Below are 23,732 nucleotides of genomic sequence, written 5' to 3'. Positions count from 1 at the left end.
GAATTAGACAGATTTTTATTATTTGTCACTGATTTGCCTCCTTATTACAAAACCCGTTCACTGCACTTTCACAGACTGTGCAATACGTGGTCGGACTCTAGCTTTCACAATATAACATTGGACTGTTAATGCGATACTGATTTATTAATAGGTAGTATACCATTAGAAAGCAGTGATGTCACGGTCAGAGCATGTGAAGCTGATGAAATCGACATGCTGATGGGATTTGCAGTGCAAATGGGAAAAGGGGAAGAAAAGAATATCAGGTCGATACAAGGCCATCGATCCAGCTGTTGTTGTGTCCTTACTGTCCATTTGCAGTTACTCTCAGTATCTATTCTGTGGCATGTAAACATTGACTGTATGCATACATATCATCCTTAGTTATTAATGACCTGAAACTTTTTCTTTAAAAAAAAAAAAAACAGGAATTGATCCTTTTTAACAGGGTGATTTCAATTGAACAATTACTTTAATACTGTGTGGTCATTTTAGGGTTGGACTGTTTGTATTTTGGGAAAATCAATAAATTATAAGAAACACGAAGACCCATAAATTTCAATGTTCAGCGGCTTAATTCAGAAAGAAGCAGAAAAAAATAAGCACCAAACAGATGACTGTGGCAACTGTCAAAATACATGTCTCAATCTAAAACAAATATTCGATCTTGTTAATAATTTCAAATCAATAGCAATATTTAGGAGTACCAAAAAGAAAAGTGTAAAGTAATGTTACTACAGCACCGAATACCTTGTTTTTTCTATTCTATTCTATGGATTCTATGTTGTATAGTTGCTCTTTATGTGAGTATTGCTGCTAACTGTTTGAGTAAGATGACAAAGGGGACTGACTGCAGCCAGAGGAACCGATCTTGCCCCCCAGGGGGTCAGGCGATGTTATCCTTCTGATGTCAGAGCATGTGGGCAGGATGTGCAGTCACATGGGAAGGTCTGTTACTAGCACATTACAAAGTAAGGCACTTAATAGTCTGAATCCAATAAACAACAACAATGACAAGGATCAAATAATATCAAATAACAATAAAATTATGACAATATAATAATTAAAATAATATAAGCTAAAAAAAAAAAAAAAAACACCAACATAAAATATAACCCAAAACACACATTTGTAGGACACTGAAACAAAAACACAGTATGAAATTCCTTCCCCTGCCTATTTTAAATCTTTCCATATTTCATTCACAAAGTTTTTATTTTTTCTGTTGCTGCTGTTGTTGAGGGTGAGTCAGATAAAGATGATAGTGATAATATTGTGATTTTTTTGGATTTTGTGTTTCTATTATGGCTGCAGGTGTTTTAGTTTAGGGCTGCTCTGAGGTGCCAAAACAGGAACATGTTTGAAGTGAAAGGACAGGGTTATGTGGGACAGAGCAGGAACCCTGAGAAGGAAGAGTGGATGTACTCGGTGGAGTAGAGGCCGTTTGCCTGATCCGAGGGCATCTGGACCCAAACCTGGTCACCCTCCTTCAGCTCTAGCACAGCACTACCAGATGCCTGGTCCATGTAGCCTTTCTTGTATTCGTCATAGGTGTAGGTGGCTGGTACATTGTTCTTGTACAGCGCCACCCACAGGCTAGTTCCCTTTACATGCATGTGATACGCAAAGTAGTAGACACCAGAGAGAGGAGCAGTAAACATGCCAGTTGAAGAGCTGTAGGCGTTTTGCCCGTTGTACAGGGTCCTGTCAAATTTGATTGGCATGGCGGACGGAGGGAAGGGTGTGGTGAGGATGGCGGTGAAGGCTGGAGCGACAGAGGCCGAGAGTGGAACCTGGCTGTAAGCGGGCCCCTTCCTGTCCCCTGGTACTTCATCACCTTCCAACTGTGAATCTGTTGGCCCAGCAACAACTGTTTGGCCGTTTCCTGGAGGACCTGGAGGCCCAGGAGGCCCTGGAGGGCCAGGATTACCATTAAGCCCGGCGGGACCTGGTTTCCCTGGAGGACCTTGGGGACCAATAGCTCCCTTCTCACCCAGTTTGCCTAGTCCTGCTGGCCCTGGAAGTCCAGGTTCACCTTTTGGGCCAGGGGCACCCTGTGGCCCCATGGGACCCATGGGCCCCTGAAGACCAGGAATGCCTGACTGACCTCTGGGACCTGGAGTGCCCATAAACCCCGGTTCACCTTTAGCACCTGGAGCCCCTGTCAGTCCTGGATTTCCTGGTAAGCCAATATGCCCTGCCTCACCTTTAGGTCCAGGTTTCCCGAGTGGACCATTCAGACCAGGGAGGCCTTTGTCCCCAGGGATGCCTGGTTTTCCAGGGAGTCCACTGTGGCCTTGCTCACCTCTGAGGCCAGGCAATCCCGGAGGACCCTGGGGCCCCAATTCTCCCTTCTGTCCTGTCATTCCATGTTTGCCTGGAAGTCCCATTGGGCCTTGAAGTCCTTGTGGTCCTGGTTGTCCATCAAGACCAGGTTCCCCAATTGGTCCCACCATTCCTTGCTCTCCTTTGTCCCCTGGGAGACCAGGCAATCCACCATGTCCCTTATCTCCTTTTGGTCCAATCAGACCAGGTTTTCCGTAGCCAGGAGTCCCTGGAAATCCAGGAAGACCTCTTTGACCTTGCTCACCTTTTGGACCTAATAGACCTGGTGCTCCTGGCAATCCATCTATCCCAGGCTTTCCTAACCCAACTGGCCCTGGCAGACCTTGCAGACCTGGAGCTCCACTCTCTCCAGGTTCACCTCGGTCTCCTGGTAATCCTTGATCACCTTTGGAACCAGGTATTCCTGGTAAACCTTTTGGACCTGGTTTGCCAATACCTGGGAGACCAGATGGGCCAGGACTGCCTTTCAGCCCTGGTGGACCTCTTATACCTGGAGGCCCTGGCTTCCCATTTCCATTCTCACCTTTAAGTCCACGTTCCCCTGGTGGGCCAGAAATGCCCTTTATTCCTGGTTCACCCTTAGACCCAGGAGGGCCCCTGGTACCTGGGAGCCCTGGTTTCCCATTTAGAGATAGACCAGCAGGTCCAGGCAGACCAGGCTGCCCTGGAGGACCTCTAGGACCTGGTTCACCACGAGGGCCGACCTCACCATTAAGTCCTGGCATCCCCTTTGGTCCAAGTTTACCTGGTAGACCAGGAAGTCCAGGTTTACCAATTCCTGGAAAGCCAGGAGGTCCCTGAGGCCCTGGCTGTCCATTGAGGCCAGGCTTCCCAAGTCCAGGTTTTCCTGGAAGTCCTGCTGGCCCAGGGGGACCTCTCGGTCCAGGCTTTCCTGCTGGACCAGGTTCCCCCTTTATTTCCATCATGGGTGGCATGTCTGTGAAAAGAGAAGGTAGTGTTGTTAGTATGAGAATGGTGTCTAATGTAGTGTCAACTAAATTAGAGTAATAAATAAATAAAAAGATTAATTAGAAAGTCGTAATAATTGTTTAAACTGCTCGATATCAAACATGAAAATAACCACAGACGATAGTTCCAGTCAACACAATTAACGACATTATCACACAACTGACACTTCAAAAGAAAAACTGAGGAAACCATTTGGTTTCTACTCTGAAAAAAAAGTTTCATGCTTATTCGTGTAATAAATTTAAGGTTTTTACTCTTGATGTAGCCCCTATCTGCCACTTAGTGGTATGATCGCCATATAACTAAGTCCAAAATGGAAAATAAAAAAAGGAAAGTTATTTACAAACAACACATTACTTGGATTACAAAAGCAGTGTTATTTGGTCCCAAAAGTATGTTTGGTTATGGGTGAATGTCATAAGTATGAAGTCAGTGCTTTATATAGATTATTGACCTGTAAAGGCTTTGGTAAACCATGTTAATAAACTAAGGAAAAGCACATACTGAGTAAAAACAGGGTGCATTCTTGACTGACCACCCCTCCACGTATAAATCAGTCCTCTATGGTCCAGGGTACAGCTCTTATTATGTAATCGCACAGTTGGACAGGAGTTAACTTTTTCCCACTGACTGACACTGCGCTCCTATTGGTTTTGGGGATTTCTCTGAATGTACACTTTTTGTGTTTGTGTAACAGGAGAAAAAATTGTACTCTAGAAGTATGTCACATGATGAAGTGTCATTTTTCTTTAAAACACAGAAGAGCTGAACATGGATGGACTACGAGGAACAGAAACACAAGTTAGACCTGCATTATATTAAAACAACCCTAAGCCACTTCCAGACAATTTATCCTTTCAAAGCCTCACTTCAACAACACTGAAAGCAATCTGCAGCTATGTAATAACACATCATACAGCCTTTGGGCAGATTATATTATAAAACAACAATCAAGTATTCATATCTGTGTGAGGAACAACCACCACTATCATGGGTCTACCCAATCTGAAAGTATGATTCTGTTTTAAGATGGTCCAAGTCAGTGTGTTCCTTTAAATATGTAAAGATTTGCTCAAAGATTATATTCAGCTGAGGTTTATGTGATATTTGGCCTCATGGAATGTGCTTAATCAACCATAGCATTGTAACATTTTACTACAAAGCACATTTCCTCTATCTTTCATTTTGGACCAAACCTCAGAGGAACCTGTCCATTAAACCTCCTCTACTGAAACCAAAGGACAATACTTCCCCCTGCTGGCAGATAATGAGAACTGCACCAATGCCATTTAAATCACAGCCATTAAAAGGACTATGAAACATTTGGATTTCAGCATGTATGACTGCAGGGCACTTCACAGTGCTTTACAAAAATGGAAAAGAGACAAGTGAAAAACACACAATTATAATTTAAACATAATCAATAAAACATAAATAATCAACTAAAATTAAATAAACAGTAGTGCAGATAGAACACTTTTAGTTGTTCAATATTGAACAGAGCCTTAACAATAATACTTAACAATAACTTCAAAATAAGAGTAATTTGTTGTGCTGTTGATTGAGGAAAGTTTTAATATACAGTGGTAGCTACGTGCCTACTTAGGTGAGTTTCATCTTATCTTAGAGGAAAGGGTTGATGAACTACCACACCAATACAAACCAGATAGCAGAACATGGAAAAAGATGAAACTACATCACATTTAACAAAGAACACCAGAAAGTCTACTTGTATGACTGGTAGACTTCATTGCTCTTACTTCATAATTCAAGTCTTCGCTCCAAAACATCTACATATAGGGGATAATTAACATTAAATATGCTTTAAGTCAGTAGTGTGTAACTTTTGTACCTGTTATCTGTTTGTTTGATATGTACTTCCCTTCATTATCTATTATACAACTGACTGTCTCACTGATGAACCTTATGTAAAATTGGAGGGAAAAAATGCTGAAGTTTAATGACATGTAAGTTTAACCCATAAAAACCCAAACAGCAGGTATACCCTGGCTTCACCCATAGGAAGCTGGGATAGGCTCCAGCACCCCAGCGACCCTCTCAAGGGTAAATAATAACTGTTGATCCACTAATCCTATCAATACATGTAAATAATTGGTGTAAAATACAGTTTTTCATCTTTTCATGGTCATCAGATATGACCCATTTGGACATTCAGAGGCTCCGTAGTTACCGTGGAAACACTGTCATCTTCTACAGCATTGATTCACCAGTAAAACCCATGGAGCTGGATCAAAGACAGTGGATGGAGACACTGGGTGTATGTTCACTTATTGAAAGATTTGCTGAAAAAGTCACTTTTTCTTAATTTTTCTGTTTCTGAAATATTAACCCTTAACTTTAATCTGAGCTTTTATGAACAGCTACATGATCAGTGAGTTAAATATAGGAAAATACCTGATTTTCACACACAAAAAAAAAAAAGCAAAATACAGAGGATAATGTTAGAATAAATGGTGATAAATCACTTAAGAAAGGTTAAATAGAGAGACAAAATCAATTTGGGTACTGACAAAAGTAGTTTTGGGTGTTTATGGGTTAATGACATGTAAAGTTTTCGACATGGAATTCAATAAGTTGTGATCTAGACACATACAGGTACGTAATAAAATAGATGGACTCAAATTCACACTTAAAATCATACAAATCGTACTTTTGCACTTCTAATGCGAGTGCTTCTCATCCTTTTAGTTCTGACTTCTATGGTAATGTAATATAAACACGTAACCACTAAGTGGCAGTATAAGCATTGTACTTGTATGAGCCACAGTTCAAATGAAAATCTACAATTTAATTATGATCCACTCTTCTGAGTCTCATTTACAGTGATTTTATCTGCTATTTGATCAGATCTTTGATATTTATGTGAACAGCTGAGAGTTGAAGAATACAGAACAAAGACATGCATGACCCTGGTGTACTTTGCTGGATGCTGGATCACAAAAGACAGCAAAGATAGGATCAAAATTAGAGGTCGACTGATGTTGGATTTTCTAAGGCTGATGTTGATTTTTAAAAATTTGGTCAGCTGATGGTCTACAGCTGATTTTTTGAGGCCGATATTTAAGGCCAATTTTTTTTTTTAAGCACATTGACCATAAAATATAATCGAAACACTTAGATAATTAAGATTTTTATGCAGCAATATAAATGAAATTTACATTTATGCATTTGGCAGATGCTTTTTTCCAAAGCGACTTACAGGGGAAAACTAATCAAATCAGTCAATCAGTCAATCAATCAATCAAATTTTATTTATATAGCGCCAGATCACAATACAAGTTATCTCATGACACTTTTATATATAGAGTTGGTCAAAACCAGACTCAGAAATTATTAATACATGTACACATGGTAGTCTTTTAACATTGATTGAACTTCAAGTGCTGCCCATACAGGTGCCTAATCAAATATCTTATAACATTTTTACTACTAATCAAATGTCAGCTTTCAAAAAACAAAAAACAAAAAAACATTAAGGTCGATGACCAATATTGAAAAAAATTAAAATATCTGCCCAATATATTAGTCTACCTCTAAAAAAAATCAAAATGCCAGCAAATTGGATTTGTTACAGGAGTGATATTTAGCTTTTTTAAATGGAGTTCTGCATTTTAAAACATTTCCCTGTGGTCTACATAAACTTTTAAATGCTATTCTTGGGTCTGAATTCTTCATTAATTCAACTCCACAGGTCCATTTTCAACCCGATTTCTGAGTAATGACACCAGAAAGGTCATTTTGAGCGCTGGCCCTTTAAATGCAAATGAGCCACTTCACTCCACCCCCTCCAGGTTGTTGACTGTGCTGCTCTGTCCTGTTCAACCAACAACTGAACATTTTAGGAAATTGGCTCAAAGTCAGGACATATTTTCAGTATGGACTACAACTGCTGCTGACAAACAATTATGGCGTCCTTGGAGAAATGTTCGTAGGAAGTCTTGACCTTATATATATTTTCATACATAAAGTATTAAAAGTAAAGTAGTTATTGTGCAGTAAAACGGTCCCTGTCAGTGTTTTACTTCTATATATGTAGTAAATGTGATTATTTTGGATCCATATTTCAGTAGCATCCACATTCAATTTTACATTTTACTGCTGTGCATGTTTAAGGCTGAGATCATTTCCTCTACTTGGATTCTACTGTGTATTGTTATCTAGAGCAATTAATTTATTAGGAAGACATTGAACCATCCAGAACTAAATCCTTCAGTTTATCTTCATCAATATACAGCCTTCATACCACAGTGAGCTGACACAAACAGCTCAAGGCAAAGTATATACAGTATATGTATGTAACCTGTTTATACTGGAAACTATTATAATGGAAACACTGCACATATTTCTACTCATAGCAATATTTCTGCACATATTTATGATTCATATTAGTTCCCTTCTATTTACATTTGTATATTATTTGACTCTTTTTGTATATTGGGAAATTTGCAGAAATGTAAACAAAATCTTACTCTGCTACTTGTGTTTTGTAATGAAAATAAACCTGATTCTATTCTATTCTATTCTATTCTATTCTATTCTATTCTATTCTATTCTATTCTATTCTATTCTATGCTATTCTATTGCCACTTTTTGACAAAATATTTAGCATAAGTATATAGTAAGCAATTGTAAATAGCCTACAACTATGATCTGTGCTTTGGTGGTTTGTTTTGGCATCCCTATTAAATTATCAAAGTGTGTAAATACATACATAAATAGCTGAAATACCATTTGTATTTAATGAAACTAAATCAAAACAAAAAGTGCCTTAAGAACCAAACAATTTTGTTTGTTTTTGATAGATTTAGATAGTAGGTTGATAGGTATAGTAGCTATCGCATTATAATAGAGAACTGTTTTTTTTTTAAAACTTATTTTAGAGTAATTAGAGGAAAGCATATAAAGTGGCTTTATCCCTTTATCTTTTCCATAATACTTACTTGTTTTGTTCTTCTGCATCGTGTCATATACATAAAAAGTGCATTAAATCCTATGACTTGTACTTCCTTCCACAAAGCTACTACTGTCAATACATAACCTGTTGAATCTGCGTGAAAAAAAAAAAAATCTATTCTATTCTATTCTATTCTATTCTATTCTATTCTATTCTATTCTATATTCAAGACCAGGTCATTTGGAAATATGTGGTATGTGAGGACAGGTATGTAATATGAAAATTGTGATATAATGCTGAAAGGTCTGATCACCCGGTAACACATGGACACATTTGGTGTTCAATAGTCTCTGTCATGTAAGCAGAGTAACTGATATGCATGTATTATACATATTTGACTCAGTATTTATAAGCACTTTAACAATATATATAACAAAATTTGGGGAGATAAAATTTTTAGGTGAAAAACGTCAGATTACTGCTCAGTAACATGTGGACTTGAAACAAACATAAATTTTTTCAGCTGTACACAAACATTCAAAACATGCGGTTCGCGACAGAAATTGATATGAAGTAGGACAGAACCTTTTAGATATTATGTTCAACTATGCTGACAATACATTTTGGAGTAAAATATTGAAAAGTCTTTGTTTTAGTGACATGAGAATGTGGTAACACGTGGACCCGTTGCCATAGTAACATGGAGACGACTCTTTACCATTGTATGCATCACCTAAAATGTTGACTTTTTTAAAAAAAACAACAAGCCAGATTTAATCACAATACTTTATTTAATGTATTTAATACTAACACAGTGTTATTTACAACTTGTGGTGGTTCATACTGATACAGGTAAATTACAAATAAAGAGTAATTTCTCAGTAACAGTTCAAAGATAGTCTTTTTAAATGTGACCAGTGTATGAATTCACAAACTTCATCATTCAGAATTTTAATATCTTAAAGTAATAATAACAATAATTAACAATGACAGTCTTTTTGTTAATTTAGTGCAGCCTAGCAGAAGTTTCGGAACTTCTCCTGTGTAAGTGGTATTTTAAAAAGGATAACAGTTTCATAAAATAGAGATCTTCACCTAAAAAATGAGCCCACTTGATAAAAGATGTGTGAAACTTTACTTTTTCATGTTGATGTTCACTTTCGCTTGATCGGACCTTATAGTGACCCTTGTAGTGGAGTAAGAAGTGTAATATTTACCAGGAGTAGAAGTATATATTTGCATATAAGAGAAATACTCAAGCAAAGGAAACTGAGTATTCAGTTATATTATGCCAATGGTAACTATACAGCAGGAAATAAGTGATGAAGGCATTATTTAATGTGAAACATCTGCCTTATTCATTAAATATATCTCTTTGTGGATGGATGAATTTATAGGTTTCATTTAATATCAGTGTCAGAGTTGCCAAACGATCATATCTGCTAAGTTTCATTGGAATCCAAGTTTGTACAGAGATGAGTCAGATAGATAGATAGATAGATAGATAGATAGATAGATAGATAGATAGATAGATAGATAGATAGATAGATAGATAGATAGATAGATAGATAGATAGATAGATAGATAGATAGATAGACTTTATTGATCTCAAAACTGGGAAATTGTACAAATTGTACTCACCGACGTAATGTCCCTTGCCCTCTCTAAACGGGGGTCCGATGGGCCCTTTCATCATGGGCTGCATGTACTTCATGTGGGGTATGGGGGGGTAGCCTCCTGCAAGAGCACGCCCCCCCAGCATCAGTAGCACGCATACAGGAGCCAACAGCATGGTCACGGACCGCCCAGGCTTCAGATGTCACACACAAACAACTGCAAAAAATAAACACAACAGAAGAAGAGTCAAGGAGAAGAAAAACTGACTGGAGTCATTGTCCATGTACATTATGTGATCCAGAAAAAAATGGAAGGGGGGGGGGGGGGTGTCCAGGGGTGGAGCGTAAAACTGTAATTTTTTTACTATCATACACTAATAAAATGAATACAGTTCAACCTCACTAATGTGACCACTTTTGGAACCAAAGCAAAGCAAAGAGTTGGCTTTAATAAGGTTGGCCTCAGTTATGGCTTTGAATTCCATTGCATTCCAAATAATTTTAACCCATAATGACCCAAACATCCACTGTCGACCAAAACCATCTACAAATCTAAAATGTTTAATTCCTGTTGATCCTCTAATTCTATCAATACATGTTAAAAATTGCTGTAAAATGCAGTTTGTCATCTTTTCATGGTCATCAGATATGACCCATTTGGACGTTCAGAGGCTCTGTAGTGAACACGGAAACACTGTCATCTTCTACAACATTGATTCACCAGTAAAACCCATGGACTTGGATCAATGATAGTGGATGGAATGCCACTTTTTATGGTCAGTTAATGATATCTTTGCTGAAAAAGTCTCTATTTCTGATATAATAATCCTCAACTTTGATCTGAGCTTTTATGAACATTTGCATGATCAGTAAATTAGATATGGGAAAATACCTGAATTTCACTGAAAAACCACAAAATGTAGAGGATAATATAATAATAAATGGTGATAAATCACTTAAATAGAGAGAAAATATCATTTGGGAAATACCACAAAAGTAACACTGGGTCTTTATGGGTTCAATGAGAAACAACAGGATACAGTAAAGGTAATGCATTACAATGTATAATAACTACAATTATTATAATATGATATGCATTTATTATAATTCAAAATATTTAATTACACACCTGTAGTGAGCATTAATTTAATTAAAACAAAAATACAAGCAGATTTATCAAAACTATATTATACGTATAGTCCATTTACAGATTTTACAAACATAGCTCGGCTGCATAGCTAAGTAGGTGTGTGTGTGTGGGGGGGGTACGGCGCCTTTAGGTAAATCTGCCATTGTGTTACGCATTTTTGTATGAGTACATGAATCATGAAAACACATCACAATCATGTCTTGCGATTAAGTCTAATTTGCATCTCAGTCTAAATCACTAAACATTATTATATACAGTAAATCATGCAGGAAAAGTCAAGGGAAACAGTGATTTTTGCCCAAATATGGACAAAAAAGTGCTGATATCCATACTATGTGTGGTTTTGCATATATTTGCAAAGACAAACATACTCTCCAGTGTGTCTGGTCATTAAATGGGATTATGCAGACATGATACCCTGTGAGCACAGTGTCTCCTATATCCCTGCTGTCAGCCGCTGCATATCCAGCAGGTAGTTCACAATCAGTTGGTGTTTGGCCCAGATCGGCCTCCGAAACTGTGACAGGCCGATCTGTTGACTTTAATTTACTTCAGGAAGAAATGACCACATCATCCTCGGCCAAATATTTTCACAACCTTGGTCAGGTGCGAACAGGAAACCACCAGAGGATAGTTAGCATGTTTATGTACAGTATCACGACGGTGCAACTCTTGGTGTTCGGTGTTGGCTTTAACTCTTGAAATGATGTGTGAAACTTCGCATGGGTTTCCAATCCAACTTAGCCTTGAGCTGTTGGTGTCAGCTCTCTTTGGAGTGAGTGCTGTCAGGAGTTATTTGGTGATAATATGGGATGCAGAATGTGAGCTCTGCTCTCACTCCGCTGCTTTTAACATGCCAAAAATGACACGCTCGTATGAAGTGTGGAAATTGTGCAAGAAATTGTGCAAGAAAGAAAGAAAGAAAACTATGCATAGCAGTGTCAACTGTGAACTACACTCAGGGAAACCACCTAATTTAACCCATAAACAATGTTGTAAACATACTGGACTGTCCCAGAAAGTTCAAACAATAAAGAAGGCAGGTAAAAGGAAAGTATTAGCAAAAAACAAAAAAAAAACAACCTCACTTTCACAATCATGTTTTTGAGAAAATGTTAAGGAAAGAAAAGAAAGGGTTGTGTCTTTGTAATAAATACCCCCTGTCTGTTTTAATATTACTATCACATAGAACTGCTGCATTTTATTTTTCTGCTGTTGATGTTGAAGGTTGACCTAATTTTACTATTTTACATAATGTTTGTTAGTTGAATCTACAACTGTCATTTATGAAGAGTAAAGTCCTTTGAGTTGTGCTCCATGGGACCTTATCTGGGGGAAAATTACACTGCTGTCAATGGTGAGAAAGAAGATATGTTTGGATCCTCTTTAAATAAATATGATATTTCTAATTTAAAAGATAATTTTACAAGTCAAGAAAAAGGGCCTCCCTAATTTGAATGACGAATGGCATGGAATAACAAATGACCTAACCCTAACTCCTAACTCCTAACCCTAACCCTTACCCTAACCCCTAACCCCTAACCCCTAACCCCTAACCCTAGTGGTCATTCGTTATTCCATGCCATTTGTCTTTTGGATTAGGGAAGCCCCAAGAAAAATGCAGTTTGTGGTAAACGTTAATGACGTTAATATAAAAACGACACAATTGAACGTCACAGAGGAGTTTCCATGATCTGTTCAGAGTCAGGATGTCTCTGCAGCTTCAACATGACTAGACTTTCAGCGATTTTCATCTTTTTAAAAACTTTTTCTCCTCACTCTTGAAGACTGGTTTAAAATGTGCCAATGCCGTGGCTTCCATATAGAATGGAAAAGAAACACTGTAGAACCAGGTGCATACTGTTTCAGACCAATGAAGAACTGTGCCGGTGCTGGTTCCCACACCTAATCTCAAACCAGTCGATGTGTTCACACCAAAAATCAGAACGTTGAGGAACCAAAAATTTGGGCACCAAGTAAACCTGTGCCAACACGAGTGGACGTCACCAGGTTGAGCCGGGTCAGAAGTGGAAAAATAAACAAACCAAGAAAACTTGAATGTGGAAAATGGCCGAGAAACCGACTTGTAATGTTCTGTGTTGCATTAAATAAACACAATCTTTTGAGAGTTCTGTCATCTTTATTGCCGCTTGTACATTCACTTGCAGACATGTGGTGTTTCTCCTACAACCTATCCCATCATGCATCAGTCCTACTACATCTACAGTAAGCAGAGGTGGGTAATCCCAGCTCCATAGAGTAAAAGTCCTGCCATGAATTGGTTCTACCTGTTCACTTAACACAGGTGATTCCACTAATTATCCCTTCATCTACCTGGATGAGGAGTTGTGCTCATCCAAATGGGTTGGTTCAATGAGTGGTTGGAACAAATACATGGCAGGACTTTTACTTTATGGAGCTGGGATTACCCACCTCTGACGGTAAGTGTTGAGGGACAAAACAGTAGCAATACAACATCTCCCTTTTTTGGTTTGGTTTTTTTTGGTTGTGAAGCAACACCATCTGTTGATGACACGTCATGGGCTTGCATAAAGATATGAACGCAAGCACTTCGGTTCCCAACTGGTGACTGGTGCAGGAACCAGCTCCAACACAGGGCTGGCCGGTCTGAAATGAAAACAGCTAAAGAACTTCTGTCAACTTTTACTCTGAGGTAACTGGTTCTGATGGCACTTAAATGAGGTAACTAGTTGAAGAAAACTTGAATGTGGTGATTGGTAAGTTGCAATTTGTCAGTTTCTTTCCACAAAACTCAGCAGAAGTCACAATTTAAAGCAGGGCTGTCAAACTCATTTTGGTTCAGGGGCCATATTTAGCCCAATTTGATCTCAATCAGGCCAGACCAGTAAAATAATGACTTTAAAACCTATAAATAATGACAAATCCAAGTTTTTCTTTTTGTTTTAGTACAAAAAAAACAAAACAGTTAAATTATGAAAATATTTACATTTTACAAAAAAGATGTGAATAACCTGAAAAAACAGAAATTTAATTTGAAAAATTAGTGCAATTTTAACAATATTATGCCTGGACTTATTATTTATACATGTACATTTACACACAGTGATCCATAAACATTTGGTAACAGGCAGAATATTGTTAAATTTTGGAGTTTGGAACTAAAATTTGAACAATTTCTACAATATTCCATCTCTTATTATTATTATTAACACAACTCCAGATCACAGTGGATCCATAAACGCACCAAACATTTAGTAACAGGCAGAATATTGTTCAAATTGCACATTTCGGGTTGTTCATCTTTGTTTTTATTTATGTATTTATTTGCATTTTATTGTAAAAGAACAGTTTTGTAAATATAAATATTTTTACAGTGTAATCTTTTTTTTTTTTTTCACTTAAATTTTTCCACATAATTTTTCACAACGAAAATTTGTTGTTGTCATTATTTATGGGTTATTGTGTTGTTATTTTTACTGTAGATCTCATTGGTCTGTATGTGGAACCTGAACCAAAATACAGGGGTTGGACAAAATAATGGAAACACCTTAAAAAATCAACAAAATATAATTTAATATAGTGTAGGTCCGCCTTTTGCGGCAATTACAGCCTCAATTCTCCGAGGTATTGATTCATACAACTTGTGAATTGTTTCCAAAGGAATTTTAAGCCATTCTTCAGTTAGAATACCCTCCAACTCTTTTAGAGACAATGGCGGTGGAAATCGACGTCTTACTTGAATCTCTAAAACTGACCATAAATGCTCAATAATGTTGAGGTCTGGGGACTGTGCCGGCCATACGAGATGCTCAACTTCATTAGAATGTTCCTCATGCCATTCTTTAACAATTCTAGCTGTATGGATTGGGGCATTATCATCTTGAGGTGAAGGTGTTTCCATTAGTTTGTCCAACCCCTGTAATTTGGACAACCTTGACTGTTCAGGTTCATTTTTGCACTTTCAATCTGCGGGCTGAAATGGAACCTTTGGCGCGCCAGATTTGGCCCCTGGGCCGCATGTTTGACACCTGTGATTTAACGGGTTATTTTGCAAAATTTTCCTCTGGGGGAGCATGCCCTTGGACCCCCCTAGTGTTGCTAGGTTAGGGGAGGGAAGATTGATAGATAGATAGATAGATAGATAGATAGATAGATAGATAGATAGATAGATAGATAGATAGATAGATAGATAGATAGATAGATAGATAGATAGATAGATAGATAGATAGATAGATAGATAGATAGATAGATAGATAGATAGATGTCTTTATTGTCATTGCACAATCATACACAGTATAAAATGCAATGAAACTAGGGCTCAATACTTTTTGGTGCAGAGAAGAATAAAAAGACAAACAGAATCCAATATACACAGGGAATGAATGCATAATTCACAGTAAATTAATTTTTTACTAACAGAAACGTTTTCAAAACATGAAAATCACAAAAGTGCATGAATATCACACAAAAAAGTTTGACTACAATCATTCTAGTTCCGACCGGTAAGTTTTTTATATGCTTTCCTCATGTATTTCTTATCTCACAAGGTTATGTGCCTTTGAGCATACACTAAAATTTGACAATGAGAGAAACTTTTTTCCATAATTCCACCACTGAGAAACACACTCATGTCTCTTACCAATGTTAGATATTTAATACAAAGCAGTGTTGGGGAAACAGAAGAGGACAGGGTTTGCGTCCTGCTTGTAAATTCCCTTCTTCTCCCTCTATTGTGTTCCTTCTGAATCTATGTATCTTAGCAGCAGATCTGATCACATGATATTATAATTAGCTCCATCTCCTTCTTCATACCACACTTATATTGTCACAGCGCTGGTGTGATGGGCTCGCTATTCTCTACGGGAGTTTGACTCACATCAGATTAACAAAAGGTTATTATGAGACGCAGAAGTTACATGAAATGTGCTGACGTTTTTCCAGTTTGAAAAAGATCTGACAGTTTCTAATTTGAAAATTACATGAAATTACACACTGCAGTTAATTGGAAGCAGGACTTTGGAGTAAACTGGGAGTTCACACAGCAGATTTCAACTCACCAGCGTTTAACAAAAGGTGCGTTCATTGCCACCATGTGTGCCGAGATCAGGTCTGTTTAACAGCTTTGTTCAACCACATAGCGATGTAATCCTGTTTTACAGCCTTTAACCAAAGTGTTTATGTAGGTTTCTGAGATAGTTTTTCTGTAATTAGGCAGTTGTCATAAGGCTGTGTGTCTGCGGTATGTATTTGTGCTTGTTTATATATGGATTAAAAATGCTTCGGTTAAAAAAAAGGCATTATATTACAAGTTTGTAGTGAAGCAAACAAAGAAAAAGATGTCAAGAGAAATAAACACAAGAAACAGAGACAGCAGTGTTTGGTCATTGGCTGACTTGCCGGCTGGCTGGCAGGGGAGATCGTCTGGTATGGGGGTCTGTGGTTTTGGTGCAGATGTAATTTAACAGTCAGCTCCGGGTGCCCACCATTCCACAGGCGTCACACTCTCTCAACAACCAGAATGACACACACTCCAACACAGAAGCTGTGCGTCAACAGGGATCAGACGAGGGCATGCTGTTCACAGACTTCTACAATCTGTTTATCAAATGTTTTTACTGAAAAGCTCTGCAGACATTGTTAAAAAATCTCACGCAATCCCCTCTGGCCGGTTACCACGAGCCACTGCTGGACCCGACCTCCTACATGCTCTCTCACACACAAGGACACCCATGAAACGAAGCGCGCTCACACACTCTGGGTACGCATGAGAATACTATATACCTCGACAAAGCGGAGTATTTTGTGAACGTTCTCAAAGTTGTTAAATTCCCACATTTTCATATGAAATTGCTTCATTCAAAACAAACCATAACAAAGCCCAAGGTTTGAGAAGTGAATCAAAGAATCCCTCAGTCATTAAACATGAACAGCATCCAAAGTTACAGTGAAAAAGCTTCGCCTGGCGGGCAAAGTGACATTTTATATAAAACAGATTTAAACTGAAAATCACCACACACATTACAGCAGCAGATCCAAAAATACACGAACAGAGGAAAAACAGCAGGACAGAACAGAAACATTTTTCATTTTATTTAATGAGGAAAGAAGGGAGAGTCTGACCCCCGGGTGGAAAAGGGCAACGGTACCTTCATGGTAACATTCATTATTTCCCTGCTGTCAAATTGGTGATTGCTACGCATGACGTCCTCATCAAACTCAAACACACATTGGCAAAAGCGTATAAGCAGGGTTCCAGCGGGGTCTTAAAAAGTCTTAAAAGTCTTGAATTTACAAATCTGCATTTAATCCTTTATAGGGCACTTATAGAAATACCTTTGTGTGTTATTGGACCTAACATGACTTTATTACTTTTGTTCAATTTTTCAATTTTTTCGTATTGTTATGCAGAAAGGTAAGGTCAATGAAGTGACCATATTTGGTTCCTTACCTGTAAATGGCACCAAAAAAAAAAAAAAAAAAAATCCACGAAGTAAATACAAAAATATACAAAAAAACACATAAGGTGAACAGAATATGTATTTAAAGAACATTAGAACATCACCTTTAGAACATTACAACAACATAAGTGCTGATCCAGACACCTGTCCACATCCACTTTATGCCAGTGGTTCCCAACCTTTTTTGGCTCATGACCCCATTTTAACATCATACATTTCTGGCGACCCCAGACATTCAAAACAGAGACATTGCTTTTTTGGCAAAAATTTATTTGTTTTTGATCATGTAGTAGTTTGCTATACTATGTTGTAAATGAACATTAATTTTAGACACATTTAGTTGACATAATGTATATTACTATGGACGGAAGCAGAAAAGCCAGGTGTAGATTACTGCACAAAGTGAGAATTTTATTTTCCTTGGTTAGGATATGTACAGTCAGTCCAGCTTGGATTTACAAGGCTGACAATTAATACTGAACAAACAAGAACTCAAACTATGAATTATGAAAGAGCTGCAGCATCTGAAACCGACCACAATGAACATTTGAAAGATAAACAGTACCACAGTGCTTCAGTTTCAGCTTCAGTTTGTCATGTTTGTTATGTATTGGGATTGTCTCTTTCAACTCACCATATATTTTTATTTGTAGTAGTAGTAGTAGTAGTTTATTCAGTCATGACAACACTAAATATTGTACACAGTATTGACATTTCACGCAAAAGAAAGAAAAAGAATCACAGAATCACAAACTCAAGAATCATGTGTTGAATAATGTGTTGAATAATGACTGAAAAGGTATAGGCAGGTAAGTAAGTAAGTTTTTTTTTTTTTTTTTTTTTCCATTTTATCAGTTACTAGAAATTTCAGGCGACCCCATTTGAATTCCAGGCGTCCCCATGTGGGGTCCCGACCCCAAGGTTAAAAAACACTGTGTTATCCCTTTGAACATCATTCCTTATATCAGTACCATTACTTCATGGTACCTATCATACAGACGTGGACCTTACAGACCCTGCAGACCACATTGGACCTGAGATTGTTGCCTCACTGTCCTCACTGTACCTGTTGCTGTCACTGTCTTGTAAATGACCAAAATAGTCACTCGTCCAATAAAGGGTTAATACCTTAAAAAAGTCTTTAAAAGATATTAAATTTGATATGTTAAGTCTTAAGTTATGTTGCCATAAACTTGTTGGCTGTGTTGTGTTTAAATGTGTCTGTTAAATGTCCAAGCTGCAAAGAAAGTAACGCTAGTCGACTCAGCTCCACCTGTTCCAACCGAACAATTTATATTGAAATTAGGAACCAATTATTGCTAACTTTGCAGCCCCTGGTGAGAAATGACTTGGAATGGTGGGAATCAAGGTGTCGGAGTAAATAAATACATTTTCCTAAATTCTACGAGTCACAAATTTTTGCCAGTATGGCCATGAAATGGGCATTAAATTCTGTTCTAAGTAGCTTTAAAAAGGTCTTAAAAAGTCTTAACCCTATAATGCCAAACGTATCATATTTGATACATGAGTTTTGAAGCCCTCTACATGATCAGTGTGATATTTTGTTTCTTAAAAAACCTGATGAATACAATTAAATACATGTAATAAACAGATAATCCACCAGGGGGAAGGAATTCATTCACCAGAGGCCTTTCCAGTGACACTACAAGATTGTCATTAATGAGGAAGGAGGCAGAACTTTGCCAATTTTGAAAAGGAAATACCTATTTGTAACACAGGTTTTTGTTATATTATGTTTTTGTTTGTTCAGAAATAACAATATTTGAGCATTGAGACCTGATGTATCAAATATGATACAAAATTGAAGGTCATACATGGAAACTGGAATTTTCTGTCAATGATTTAATGGTTCAGGCTTTACAGGGTTAAATTTAACTCGTAGGAACCCTGATAACGAACACAGACAGACATGCCTCTTTCCCACGTTGAGTACACCACACAGCTCCACATCCAAACCACCTGGTAATCTGAGTCACGGACGCAGTATTTGCAGTCGACGCCTTTCTCGAACATGTGTTGGATGCCGTTTTAACAGATCTGAAACGCTAATCTGCGAAGGCTTGGGCCCGCCAAAACAGACTCCAAACCAAAACTCAGCAGCATCTCAAGTGGCCCGCTCAGACAGGCAGAGGAGACACAGACACCACGGCTGAGCGCGAGCCAAGCACACACTTCCCTAACTGCTCCGTCTACCCGCTAATGAAATCAGCAGCACCGGGGAGGCCAGTGCTCTGAAGGTGCTTTTGCCTCCACTTCCCTTAAGCGGTGCATGTGTGGATCCAGACTGCCAGGCATTTCCTAAACCACGTGCCACAGAGAGATTATAGCAACACCGAGTGTGAGGATTCAGTGTCATGGACTGGAAGAGGAGGTGGTTGTTTTTTTGTGGCGAACATTTGTGCAGCTGCTTGAGTGGAGGAATCATCACCTGAGTACCGCGTACCATGTAATGCCAATTTAGACATTCTATAATAACACCAAATACTTCAAAAACAACCATGACTGTAGTTTGGTTACAACCACAGGTCTGACAGAGCTGCACTTAAGACAAGACCACATATTTTAGCTGATTCATCCAGTTCAGACAAACCTGATCCACAACATTCAACCAAAACCATTCCCAAATGTAACCATGAAGCCCACATGGGTGGCCCACTGCATTCAGCCACAACCATATTCCTTTACCAAAAATTCCATCTTGTAAATTCAGCAACGAAATGCTGGGAAATTAACTTTCACAGGAGTAATAAGGAATTTACAACACTTGAGAAGAAGACAGGATCACTTAAAATAAATTGAATATAAGTATATGTGGTTTATTACTCAATCTGTAGTCTAGACACAAGTATTAATGGATTTTACACATTTTTATAGAAAACATGCACCTGCAAACCAAGATCGTATGTAATTGTTACACATGTCTTATTAATTTTTTTTTTTTTTTCACCCCACCCCCTGAAGGGGAGGCAAAGGATATTGTTTTTGGTTTGGTTCAGTTTGTTTCTTTGTTAACTCTCTAGCAACAAAACTACTGGTTGAATTAATACTAAATTGGGTTAACAGATTGCTAGTGACCCAGAATAGATGTCATTACATGTTGGAAAAAATAGGTCAAAGTTTAATTTTTTATTGAATTTTTTAAAATCTTTTTTTCCCCATTTACTTATAATGGGCAAAATATCACATGTCTGTAGCAGCAAAACTATTGGCTGAATTCAAACCAAATTGGGCTTATAGATTGCCAGTGACCCAGAACAGATGTGGTTACATTTTGGGAAATGTAGGTCAAAGTTCACATTTTTTATGAATTTTTAAAATCTTTTTTTCTACCATTTACTTATAATGGTCGAAATTTCACGTCTAAAAATACATAACTTTTGTTTCAATTTACTTGCCACGTACAGTATATAGAGGCAATTGGTATGCTGACATCAGCACATGCATAGACATGATGACATCAGCTGGATTGATGTCAAAATAAGCTACAATACATACAAGGGGTGGGGTTTGTTGTGCCTGGCACCACTTCTTTTTTGACTTCTTTTTAAAAATTGAGTTTAAATTCGCTTTAAAAGCATCAAATACAGTATTCAGAGGAGGTTAATTGCAAAAATGGATGATTATAATATAAATGTTTATGCTTTTAATAGTGTATAATGCCCTGAAAAATAAGAATCCCTGCATTCATTGAGTTGTTTATATCTACCAAGGGAAAGGGCTGCCCACACGGAATCATGTTGCACTGCCATGTTTCAGTAAAAGCTGTTTTTTCCTTCTCCAGGTTTATGGCAGATATAATCCAGATAGGTCACCGTCACCTACTGTGTTGAAAGGTGGACCTGTGCTAGTAACCCTTTTTACAGAATGTCCTGACAAATCAAACACAGGCAGCCACTGCAGGGGGTCATTGAAGTATATTCAGCTGGCTGCAATCTCAAACTTCCCCACTAGATATCTTTATACCATACATACTGAACCTTAAATTAACTGAGCTTTTATATTTTCCATCACTAAAACTTCACACTAACCCTGAACTGGTGAAGGTCCAATATTTTGCACCATATGACTGGAATGACTCACAGCAGAGTGTGAAACTAGATACTATTGTTAAAGCTCTACTGACCTCTTCTTGTATTTTAAACATCACTTGCAACTGTTTTAACTAGTTTTGTTATCTGCATGTTCATATGTGTGATTGTCACCCTATCCAAACGAACCATATTATAAATGAGTATGTCAATATAATGCACATGTAGAACTCAGGTCTCCCTTGCAAATGTAATCTTCATGAAGAATAAAGAAAATGAAAATAAACAAGTTTAATTGTGGCTATTGCTGGATTAACCCATAAAGACCAAGTGCTACTTTTGTGGAAGTTCCCAAATGAATTTTTCTCTAGATTTAACCTTTCCAAAGTGATTTATCACCAATTATTATTATATTATCGTCTATATTCTGTGTGTTTTCAGTGAAAATCATGTATTTTCCTATACTTAATTCACTGATCATGTAGATGTTCATAAAAGATCAGATTAAAGTAGAGGGTTATTATATCAAAAACAAACAAAACTGAAGAAAAAGTGACTTTTTCAGCAAAGATATCAGTACTTGAACATAAAAACATGTGTCTCCATCCACTGTCATGCATCAAACTCCATGGGTTTTACTGGTGAATCAATGTTGTAGAAGATGACGGTGTTTCCACGGTACCTACAGAGCCTCTGAATGTCCAAATGGGTCATATCTGATGACCATAAAAAGAAGACAAACTGTATTTAACTCCAGTTATTTACATGTATTGATAGAATTAGTGGATCAACAGGTATTAAACAGTTTAAATTAGTAGATGATTTTAGTTGGTGGTGGATGTTTTGGTCTTTACGGGTTAAGTCAGGTGTGAAATTCAACACTCGGCGATCTCCATTACTTTGTTAGACTTCTAGTGTGAGCTTTACAAACTGACTATAAGATTTGTTTGATTTTACCCCATGACAAATTTTCCATGTTATCATCATTCACTACTAATTTCACACCATTGTATACAACACGTTTAATCTGCTGGTGTTAAACTCATATAGCAAAAAATAAATATAGTCCTTATCCACCTTAATCCATAAAGACCCAAATGGCCACTGGCGACCAAACCATCTACTGATCTAAAATGTTTAATAACTTCTGCACCACTAAATCTATCAACACATTGAAATAACTGTTGTAAAATGCAGTTTGTCATCTTTTCATGGTCATCAGATATGACCCATTTGGACGTTCAGAGGCTCCGTAGTTATCGTGGAAACTCTGTCATCATCTACAACATTGATTCACTAGTAAAACCCATGGAGGTTGAACAATGATAGTGTATGGACACACTTGGTTTATGCTCAGTTAATGATATATTTTACTAAAAAAGTCACTTTTTCTTCAGTTTTCTTTGGTTTGATATAATAACCTTTGAATTAACTCTGAGCTTTAATGAGCATCCACGTAATCAGTGAATTAAATATAGGAAAATACATGATTTACACTGAAAAAAACTGAAACTAAAGAAGATATTATTATAAATGGTGATAAATCACTTCGGAAAAGGTTAGAGATAGAGAAAAATTAATTTGGGCACTTCCACAAGAGTAGCACTGGGTCTTTATGGGTTAAATAAAACATAGGCCTATGTATAAACTAATTTGACATAGATGAAAAATACAAATATTTTCTTACAGTTTTAATGTATTTTAGTTACATTTAATGCATGCATGTTTAAATAGTGATAAGAACCATACTACAAACAGTAAGTAAACATATAATAAGCAGATATAGGCCCTACTAAGGTCATTTCCAAACAACAGAGAGCTCCATTGACTATTGACCTGTGCATGTGTGTGTGTGTGTGTGTGTGTGTGTGTGTGTGTGTGTGTGTGTGTGTGTGTGTGTGTGTGTGTGTGTGTGTGTGTGTGTGTGCGCATACGTTCGTGTCAACATACATGTAAAAGTCAGGGGGTAGGAGAGAGTGAGTGGTGTGGTTTCACAACGTCACGGTGGTGAGAACCACACAGCTCTTATTGATTCCAAAGGGGTGTGTCTCAAAGTGTAAAAGGGAGAGGAAATTGAGCGTGTGAGGTTTCATTTAGAGGATCACCTTCCTTTGAATGAGGTAATCCCTCCTTCAGCTTGAGTGGCACTTTACGGCTTTCCGGTGTCAGCTCTGTGGATAATATTTGAGTAAGCGGTCACAGTTTTCACTTTGAACGCACCCTGTATTACTCAACACTGTGTAAATA

At 37.6% G+C, this 23,732-nt stretch overlaps 1 protein-coding gene across 2 annotated transcripts in view; it reads right to left on the bottom strand.

Annotated features, from left to right (window-relative positions):
• Positions 1 to 437: 437 nt before the first annotated feature.
• col8a2 (collagen, type VIII, alpha 2) overlaps positions 438 to 23,732 on the bottom strand; it is an 86,557-nt gene continuing 63,262 nt past the window's right edge. Inside the window, exons 2-3 of one of the 2 annotated variants that reach the window (XM_030147777.1) lie at positions 9,872 to 10,063; positions 438 to 3,283 (exon numbers count right to left, since the gene is read on the bottom strand). In XM_030147777.1, the coding sequence (XP_030003637.1) occupies positions 1,380 to 3,283; positions 9,872 to 10,022 (2,055 nt within the window). In that variant the 5' untranslated portion in view covers positions 10,023 to 10,063 and the 3' untranslated portion in view covers positions 438 to 1,379. The remainder of the gene's footprint in view (positions 3,284 to 9,871; positions 10,064 to 23,732) is intronic. The other variant, XM_030147778.1, reaches the window with a different exon arrangement.

This window comes from Sphaeramia orbicularis, chromosome 11 (assembly GCF_902148855.1).
Source record: "Sphaeramia orbicularis chromosome 11, fSphaOr1.1, whole genome shotgun sequence".
Lineage (NCBI taxonomy): Eukaryota > Metazoa > Chordata > Actinopteri > Kurtiformes > Apogonidae > Sphaeramia > Sphaeramia orbicularis.
Note: the sequence above shows the minus strand (reverse complement) of the source record. Positions and strands in the feature narration are given on the sequence as shown.